Raw genomic sequence first — 10,062 nt, 5'->3', positions numbered from 1 at the left:
CTCTAGGCCAACTGCCAGGGTATCAAATTTGCCGCTGTCCGATATAAATTGTTCTCACATAATTTGAGCCCCAGTTGCAAATTGATGACGATTCTTAACTCCCTCAGACCCTATACACTGTGGGCCAACAAATGGGCACCGGGGTCAAAATTGCGCGTTTTCAATAGTTTTACAAAACAAGAGCTCTCAACGAAGCGACATAAATCCTGCAGTGTGAAAGTGCCATCAAAAGTGTGGGATCAGCTGATCATCATTCTTCTGACCAGTTGACCTCAAATCCCTAGTAACACGATTAGAACTAATTTGGGATAATTGGATGGTGAAGTAATTTTGATTTAATCTGCAAATGTAATCTCATCTGCTTTTCTTTTTAAGTTACACATTTTTTTTTATGAGTGATTTGTAATGTTGCAACAGTCAGCTGTAGGGCGCCTAACACTTTGAGAATATATGAAGATCCAATTATCCCAAATTAGTTCCAATCGTGTTTATTTGATAATATAGTTATCAATGCCCGAAACGTATCATTGAGCGGGAAAAGTGGACAGAAGTAGAAGTAACTACTAGCATGAAATACGTTCGTTCGTAGACATAAGTGCCATCAAGTGTCATGAGAATAATAAGAGTCATAATAATTTATATATAATACATATATATATATATATATACATACATACATATATATATATATATATATATATATATATATATATATATATATATATATATATATATATATATATATATATATTTATTTTAACTGAGAAGGATGTTCAATTCAGCCGTACACACTTTCAACAAAAGTAGTTCATGTCTGTTCATCGTTCACTCGTCCCGCGTTATTAGTTGGCACTTTAACCAACGGGAGCTGAACAATGAACAGGCCACAAATAGACTGAAATATCAACTAATAATGTTTAGCCTCAATGATCACATGCATAATGAAACATAGTACAATATACATATATGCTATTGCTAGAGATACTTATGCTACCCTAGGATCTGAGTTTTGATAAGAACGAAACAATACATTATGCTTTTTCAAATATCGTTGAAATCTATTTCTAGAGTGGTACTTTCTGATATTTTCGGGATTGGTACTTCACACTAGCAGGAACAACAAATTTATGGAAGTTGAACGACGTTCAAGTTAATTGGAATCATAGCCTTACACACATTGTAACCAGTCCTAATAATTGAAAGGTAGGCCTAAACTACTTTTTAAAAGAGAAATCGACACTATTAAAAGTTATACAATGAAAATGTCAATGTGCTACCTTTTTGAAATATGGTGGGTTCAGTCGTGTTCTAACTCACAACATTCGGTACCCAATCACCTACGGGAAAAGCCAGAGACAAAACCGCTCGGCCAAATTTCCAATCTCAAAAGTGATTGGCTCAATAACCGAGCTAAGATGTTACAATTTCTGACTGCAATCCCCCTCCACATGCTGTACAGTTCGTGAAGCACTCACACTCGTACGCTCACTATCATACATCGCACACAAACTTTATCGAAGCGAAGCAATGAATAAATCGTTTAAACTGGGCGAAAGACAGCCTCGGAGACAACTCTGTCAACCAGCATATTAGCTAAAACAGACGATCAACGACCATCCTGCTAGAGTTATTCCCTTCTGAAGGCTAGCGCACATTTCCAATGGGAAATTAATACAAAGATTAACTTTTGAGGTGAATTTATCACTTTTTGTACACTAGGGTCATCATACTGACGTCACGTCTAAGTCGTTAGATTCAGAGTCACAAACCGGTCGAGGTTCAGAATTTGCTGTCTGTCCGAAAACTCCTTGATTCCCCTGGATGTTGTCAGTATTTCCCGGGTCGGGATTCCTGAAAATCGTGACCATGGCCACGATGTAGAAAACACAGGATGTTCCCTTAAGAAACCCGAATAAGCCCATCAACTTGTATCTGTAATCAGGCAGATCGTAGAGGAGACAGGCTCCGCGTTGTCCGCACGGTGTCTTTCCCCACAGGGTGCAGGCAGAATCGATGAGAATTCCCGTGTACAATGGTGACGGCATGGAACCTGTGTACGCATGACATAAATCCGCGCTGTATTCATTTTAATATAAAACCTGTCAGGGTTTACACTATGGGCGTAAATCATTTTAAGCGCAATATGTACCTGCTCTGGCTTCAAAGTAAACTTTCGGCAGAGTTTCTTGTTATGCAAGAAATGTTTCGAACAGTTTTTGCGAAAAAGGGAAAATGTCACGGTATTCTAGTTCATGTATCGACCATTGAGTAAAACAAAAATCCCAAATCAAACAGTCGAGATTGGTACTGTGCCCCAAAATGTTTGACAACTTACAAATGCTACGGCTATCTGAACGACTGTTTGAATGTGCTTGTTAATATTAACACTTCGTAAAGAAAACTGCAGAGATCAAACGCCGGGCTGTTTTAAAGGGCCGGGGCATTTTATTCGAATGTGGCGTCTGTGCAATAGATTAAAAAAATCATGTAATTTATTGAAACGGCCTAAATGCAGATCCATGCAACATTGAAACATATGCCATCCCTAAGGTATGTCTAAGATGTAATCAAACGCTTCCAATTACTGAGAATTCAAAACGTGATGATGTTGATTTATTGAATGTTCCTAAGTATTGATAATTTGCCTACCGAATAATTGAGTGACGACAGCTCTGAATCCCAACGCGTATGGTTTATCCGTTGGAGATACGCACCTGTGAATTTGAAAACAAGAAGAATCCATGATTTCTGTCTTACTTGCGTGAGTATTATATTTTCGTTACCATGAAACCCGTGATGTCGATTAATTTCCCGATATGGAGGAAGGGAACACTTTGTTACTTACCAAATGATATAATGAAGTCGAATGCAACATTCAAATATACACAGTTAAGCATCACAGTTCTTGGCAGTTTGTTGAAATTTTGTCCTCAAAGTAAACCAAACTTGATGGTCATTTTAGGGAAACAAAATTTTCCTGCAGTACACTACTCTTTATATTCACATGATTTTTAACTGTGGTGTGTAGCCAAGCAATACGACCCTTTGCATCATTAGACCCCTTCCAAACAGCACTGATCGTACTTACCGGAGAATTATCATCACATTTAAGATAACAACCATTGCCAACAGAGTTCCGAAAATCCCCGACAGAATGGTGAATATTAACAGGTCTCGTTCACATGGCTTCGAACATGTTCCTCTTGAAGCAATTCTTTCCTTAACGTTCTCGGTCAGGTTTCTATGCTTTCCAACGCACCCACACTCTTCGAAAGTCTTACAAGAACATGAGTAAAGACATGAAAATAATTCACATTGGAGAAAATGGTCGATTTAGAGTCATCGTAGAACAGATAAAAGAGTAATTCACAGGATATACATTGCAACATCTAGACCTGCGATTGTTTGAAACAAGTTTGCTTTATTAACGTCTCTACTAGCACGAAATGCTCAGACATATTCACAGTTTGTGTTTCCGAGATCGTGAAGGTGTTTTAAAAATGAATTTTTGTTTAAACCTTTTTTAATGATTACCATAAATTAAAACACTTTATACAAATTCAGGCAGCAGTGAACTATTGCACGTCATTCAGTGTATTAATATATGATTTTTTACCTTTTTTGTAAAATATCATTACGACTGATGGGGAAACTCTACATTTACAACAAGTCTGCTGTTAACATTAATTTGTTAGTTCTCTCAAAAGCATTCAGTATGTCAACTTTTAAGTCAATCTCTTTCAGAAGATTGTATCTTACATTGAATTCGTTTTTGAAAACTGTCTCGATTGATACAGTGTATATTATTTTCCATTTATTGATTGAATTCCGTAGTCGTTGATGAAGTTATGTCGAGTCTCCAAACTTGCCATGATATGCTGTCCTGAACGGGGAAGCTATCACAGGCTTAATAAATTGCATGACAGTGTTTGGATGGTTAAAAATGACTTACCTTATTAATGTTGGAAACCGTGCAACCAGCGTGGCAAGCCGAGTAGTATGTAACGTCATCAGAGCCGCAAACAGGGCTGTATCGTTCTGTACATGCGCATCGGGAATTACATGTCGAACCGAGATCCATTTGTGTATGAAAATTTGGTTTCGATGCCGTGCTGGAGAAGAAGAACAGGAAATACATTCATTTTCTGTTACAATGTGCCGTGGATTTTACCGATATCTTTGCAAACATTTGAAATGAGCGGATGCCTCCAATTGGTAAAAGATAAACATAAATACAAGCCACCATCTAAAACGACACATTAACTGTAAGATGCATTTTATTGTTTCACGACTATTTTTATTACACCACTGTCAATGGCATAGGGATATTTGTGTTATTTTCTGTGATGCTTCGTAATACATAATTTGAGTAAGTATATTTACACCTATCATTATTTTCAAGCGTTTTCCAACCAGGAATGCGTTTACGTTATGGATTTAAAGGCTCAGTAGCTGTAACCGTTGATGATTTTTCCCCCTATTTTTGTCTTTGCTGTCAACGTCGTCTTCTTCTTGTACTCCAAAACGTAAGTAGGAACTCACTTTATCCAGCTTGTATGATCAGGTTGTCGTTGTATAAACTGCATTGTTATTGTTGGCAACAGAATTTTGGTCCGGACCAGAACACTGATGCAAATAATAGCAGTGAATTTTACATACAGGCTATGTTAAAAAGCTAAATAATGTGTGATTCAAATTGCTTTGGGGAGTGGATAAAAAATCTGCATTTGGCATACAATGATGTGCTATGCTGTATTTGTCTTTTTAGAAGGGCGATGTAATGTTACTTTTCACCAAAGGTGTTTTGATTACGGATGGATATGATCGCTATTACCTATGGTATGGCACTGTCACCCCAGCGATCCTGTCGTTCTGACATCCGAGTGTCATCTTGATGAAGGGAAAACAGAAGACAACAAGATCCAGAACCACCAAGCAGACAGCCATCTTCTTGAGGCTTGGCTTCCAGCGTTTCAGAACAAAACCGCCGATCAGAAAGCCAGCAAACGTCGGTAGAAACACATTTAAAACTTCAAGAAATTAAAGGTAGTTGTTCAGCACTTTAACGAATGTCAAACACTATATTGTTCCTCAATGTGTATCAATATCAGTTATCGTCTTTGACTTACACGAGTTAACCGTGTGATTTAGGGTTGGTGTTCACCCCAACTCCCTCCTCGTTCAATAATTGATGGCTATGCATGCATGGTATTGCACCGTTGCTCTACATGCGCCCGGAGCGAATTACCAAACACGTGAAACTCCTTTGGAAACATTACATTATCTTTTACCAACGTCATATACTTTGTTTTTATAATTTACCAAGACATACCAAAAACAAAAATTACTGAATTACTTGCCTACAAACATTCCTGACTGCGCTGCTGTGATGCGAAACTGTTCTTCAAGATACTTTGGATGAAACATAGCAACACCGACATTGGCAAAGAAAGCCGTGTTGCCGAGCACAATGGCTACCAACGTCCGATTGGATGCAAGTCTTCGCATCACTCTTGGTAAATCTATGAAAAAGAGTTGGTTGATTCTTACTCTGCCGAACAGGGAAATAAGCAATTTTTCTATTCTATTATCTTTGATTCAACGTGCGACATGTTTGCTTTCAATATTATTAAATCTGCTGTAAGGTTTAAACGAGTTCTTATTCAACACCAAACTGTTTTTACTGAATCTAACATATTTGCCCTATGACTGTAGTTGGCGTTTAACGAATACACTACTGAAGAACGTAAATCTCTTTCCAACCACCTCTTTTCTTCCACCTATCTGTCAGTCTGTCAGCCTCTCTGTTTCTCTCTGTTTCTGTCCGTCTGTCTTCGACTGTCAGTTGGTCAGTCAGTCATTGAGTTTGTCTTTCTACGCTCTAACTGCCCTATTATGTATGTTTGTCTCTCCCCGCCTCCCTGTCTCTGTGCCACTGTCTGGCTGTCTCATCTTTCACTCTATGGCACTCTCTGATTCTCTGTCTGTACCTGCCCCATAGTCTTTCTCTGTTTCTCTTGCTTCGTCTGTCTCTCTCTCATTCCTTTGATTGTTCCTGCTTTCAGTATTTTGTATACATACTGTAAAGTTTGAGTACATGGGAATTTGATTGTTAGAACATAGATAACTAATCTTTGATACTATGTTGCCTTCAAAGACATATCTAGAGGAGAGACGTCTTTGGAAGTGAAAGGGAGCCTGGAAAACTATAACTTCTGATTTGAAGTAGCTTCCGATCGGAAGAATCAAAATGAGCCATATGGAATTAAACGTGCCAGATAAATAAAGGTTGAGAAACAGTTTCACAGGTACATCTTTATCGTACACACATTAAAAAGATATCCTGTCTTATACTCATAAACGTTAGTACAAATTACGAGAAATTGCCCTAGACACTTCGTTATGTCAACTGAAATTTTGCTTGCTTTGGAGAAGTATAAATTAGAAGATTACAGTGGCCCTCATCCAGCCCGAAATGTTTAAGATTTTATTCTTACAGTGTTTCCCTAAATTTTGACAGCAAAAGGCACTCCTCTCACTTATTTGACATTTCATCTTAAATGCTCAGGGACGAACTTGATTTTCGAATTTTCCTTTCCTTGATCACGTGAGCTTACCTTTCAGATTTCGTGCAATACTCTGTCTTCCCACCATTTCTTTAACTCGGCGGTTTCTTGCTGTGTTTAATGTCTCTTCGCCGTCACCTTGTTCGTCCTGTGTCGGTTTTCGGTTGCTCGGAATCTGCTTTGGCGCGAGGAACATCAACAAAGCGAAGATGCACATGAGACATCCAAGTAGCAGGTAGCCCATCCACCAGGCACCAACCCAGCGTGGATCACGTTGATCGATGTCGAGCGTTGTTTGGTCCACTCGATAGAAGTCCACGTATCGTTTTATGAATTGCACCGACAATGGCATACCTACTATAGGACCAATGAAATTTACGGCGTGCAGAGTTCCTGAAAATGTAAAAGTAGACTTTTCCGTGTTCCTGGCATATAAGATAGGAAATATGAAAATTGAAATGTACACACCTATGTTCATCCATCCATCCATCCATCCAGCTATCCTTACATTTATTTATTTATTTATTCATTCATTCATTCATTCATCCATCCATCCATCCATCCATTCATCTGTCCCTCCAGCCAGCAATCCAATATTTCAGACATGCAGAAGACTGCCATTGCGAGTGTGCTACATGCAGCAAATATACTATAAATATATACTTGCGTCATACTCTTCCTAATTGACGCACAGAAAATCAATGTTTCACGCTCTCGATACATAGCGTTCATGGAGGCGATAAATCACGCACAGTTCCTCTCGATCAGGATCATGCACACTATAACTCACAGTGAAACCAACAAAGACCAACTCACGCAGTCTCACGGACTGGTGTATCAGCGGCTGGCCGTAAGGCGTAGAAATGGTTCCGTATTCAATAAAAAAGTTCAAGTTCTACATCATCATTCGTCGTCAGTTACAGCTTCTTTCTGATGATATGACACTTGCACATTAGGGCAACAAATCATATGAAAGCTTATATTCAGGAAAAGGTGATATCGCCTTGGCGAAAAAGATAGCACAATGTTCGGAAGCTAATATACCCAATACTTTATAGAATATGTGTAGTGCTTGCTCACCGATGTACATAGGTGACTTGTTTTTCGATACGTTGTCGTCAATATACGGTACACCGAGCGCGTAACCCGCCTTTCTGCCTGCGCCTTGCAATATAGAAGCCACTAAAATGAGAATTACCGGCTCTGAACCCTTTGGTACCAGTGACGATGCCAGCGTACTCTGGCACTCAGTGGTGTTTGACAGTAAAATGTCATCAACGTCTTGCAGGTATTGAGTCGCATTCTGCTCGACGCACACGTCTGGAAACTTTACCTCATGGAAATTCGCGGGAAGCTGGGAGTTATCGTAGTTGTAAGGTGTCGACACGAACTGGGTGAGGGCCTTGGTGAAGAAAGCTAGAGAGCATACGAGAAACGCCGTCGCAATCCAACGCGGTTTGTGGCTGTTGGGCCTGCCGCCGAAGTAGGTGATGAAAATGACAGAAGTTATGTCGGTGATTTCTTGCAGTGTCTCTGTCAGCCCGATAAATCTACTCGACAGGCCGTACCGTTTCTGAATGCTGGTGATGCTAATGTAAGTAAAACTAAGTTCGACGGTTAAAGTGAAAGTATTCAGGATCAACACGAGAAACACAAAATTGACCGAAGCCAATCTTTGGCGACAAAAGGTTATAAAATTGCCGGCTCCGGAATTGGAGTCAGCACCACTACTCTTGGTCTTCAGCGCAGGACCAGGTTGTTTCAAAGACCCTAAGTCGGTGTCTGCCATTTTAAAAATCCTTCGTATTAAAAAGCCACAATATAATGTCTCACATGTACGCTGTTGGGAGAAAGGAGAATGTATAGCATTAAAATGGCTAAAAACCAAACCGTTTTTGTCGTTACTGCAGATTCTACATTCGTAATAAACTTTGTACAGATAGATGCAGCAGATGCATGGTAAGCTGGAATAGTGAAACGTCCGTATGATTTCATACGAGCCACGAAGATCATGTAAACCTTAAAATTCATAATGCTGAATGAACAACGAAACCGAAAAAGGATTTCGTGTTCTCAACAATCTCTAAAGCTCACCGACGTCAAGGCCCTTTGCTTAGGTATGAGCGGCTTATAGAAGGACAGCAGATGTCGAAATGTATCCTCTTCCACGCACACATTAGAGCAGGAACAGTACAGGGCCGCTATTTAATCCTAATGTAGTCACGTGTCCACAAACCGACGTGTCTCTGCAACCTCCAATCAAAGCGATCAGAATGCTTTCGTATGTATATATTCATTCATGCATGCATGCATGCATGCATGCATGCATGCATGCATGCATGCATGCATGCATGTATGTATGTATGTATGTATGTATGTATGTATGTATGTATGTATGTATGTATGTATGTATGTATGTATGTATGTATGTATGTATGTATGTACGTATTTATGCATGTATCTATGTATCAATGTGTGACAGTGTACTTATCTTGATGACACTGAGAGAAAAGCATTCACCTGTCAAAAATACCGTCGAGTATTACACTCACTTGCGCACGCGCACATACACACACACATATAACCCCCCCTATACACACACACGTTGCAGTGTTATTTGCAAGTGCAATACCAAGCATATAAGCAAGATATTTGGATTAGAACAATACACTGTGTTTTACCGACAGACATAAACGATGCTTAATACATCAAGGTTATCACTCACCTGTTGTATCTTTCCATTGAAACACAACTACTGTCGACACCATTGTCGAAAATGCATATATTGTATGTAATACAAGGATGTAATGTGTACAATCTATTACACCTTTATTCAATTTGAAACCGGGCACTTAATGCACCTGCATTTTTTTCAGCGCAGTAAAGGTACTTATCTTTCGTAATATGTGACTTCATAGTCACGTATGACATCGCGGTTGACTTCATAAATGACGTCAGCAGAAAGGTAATTTTCTTTTCTCTACTTGATATTCTTAAGTGAAATAAGAGTAGACACGAAGCAAATTAATCACCAAGATATGATAGAAACATTCGTTTCTCTTGTTGAAACTTGGTCTCTGTAATTGGCAGATGAAACACCATTCATGCAGCAGCTTATACCATATGCTTCATACACACAACAATCATAATACCCTTTTATTGACGTTATTGTGTCGCTTAAATAGTCTCAATTAACTTGTCAAAGCGAACATTTATTTTTGCTTGCAATTTGGTTTTTGGTCATCTTTCAATTATAAGGTAGAAGCGTATTTAATTGTGTACCGTTAATATTTTTGAAAACATCTACCATCTTTTTTGGGGAAATGCTACCTACCCGTTTTTTGGTTGTATTTAGCAACAATAGTTCCAATTCTCACTACAACCTTTTGCATTACATCTCCAGTCTTCGTTCCATCTCTGTCTCACTGGTTTTGATGCGAATTGACCGTGCTTCTAGAAAATCATCGTATATGAATCACATGCCCCAAGATGTCAA

At 39.0% G+C, this 10,062-nt stretch overlaps 2 protein-coding genes across 2 annotated transcripts; both read right to left on the bottom strand.

Moving 5' to 3' along the window:
- Window positions 1–747: 747 nt before the first annotated feature.
- LOC139138586 (solute carrier organic anion transporter family member 1C1-like) lies at window positions 748–5,353 on the bottom strand. Its single transcript, XM_070707060.1, has 5 exons — window positions 4,835–5,353; window positions 3,953–4,112; window positions 3,089–3,276; window positions 2,650–2,714; window positions 748–2,050 (listed from the first exon to the last, which is right to left on the bottom strand). Exons 1-5 carry the CDS (start codon window positions 4,945–4,947, stop codon window positions 1,725–1,727), a joined length of 852 nt encoding a protein of 283 aa, XP_070563161.1. The 5' UTR covers window positions 4,948–5,353; the 3' UTR covers window positions 748–1,724.
- On the bottom strand, window positions 5,353–8,361 carry LOC139144483 (solute carrier organic anion transporter family member 2B1-like). The gene is made up of 3 exons (XM_070715185.1): window positions 7,647–8,361; window positions 6,618–6,959; window positions 5,353–5,522 (listed from the first exon to the last, which is right to left on the bottom strand). The coding sequence occupies exons 1-3, from the start codon at window positions 8,353–8,355 to the stop codon at window positions 5,353–5,355; spliced, it is 1,221 nt and encodes a 406-aa protein (XP_070571286.1). The 5' UTR covers window positions 8,356–8,361.
- Window positions 8,362–10,062: the final 1,701 nt, after the last annotated feature.

The sequence above is a fragment of the Ptychodera flava genome, chromosome 1 (assembly GCF_041260155.1).
Source record: "Ptychodera flava strain L36383 chromosome 1, AS_Pfla_20210202, whole genome shotgun sequence".
NCBI classification, from domain to species: Eukaryota; Metazoa; Hemichordata; class Enteropneusta; family Ptychoderidae; genus Ptychodera; species Ptychodera flava.
The sequence above is the reverse complement of the archived record's forward strand: the minus strand, read 5'-3'. Positions and strand labels throughout refer to the sequence as shown.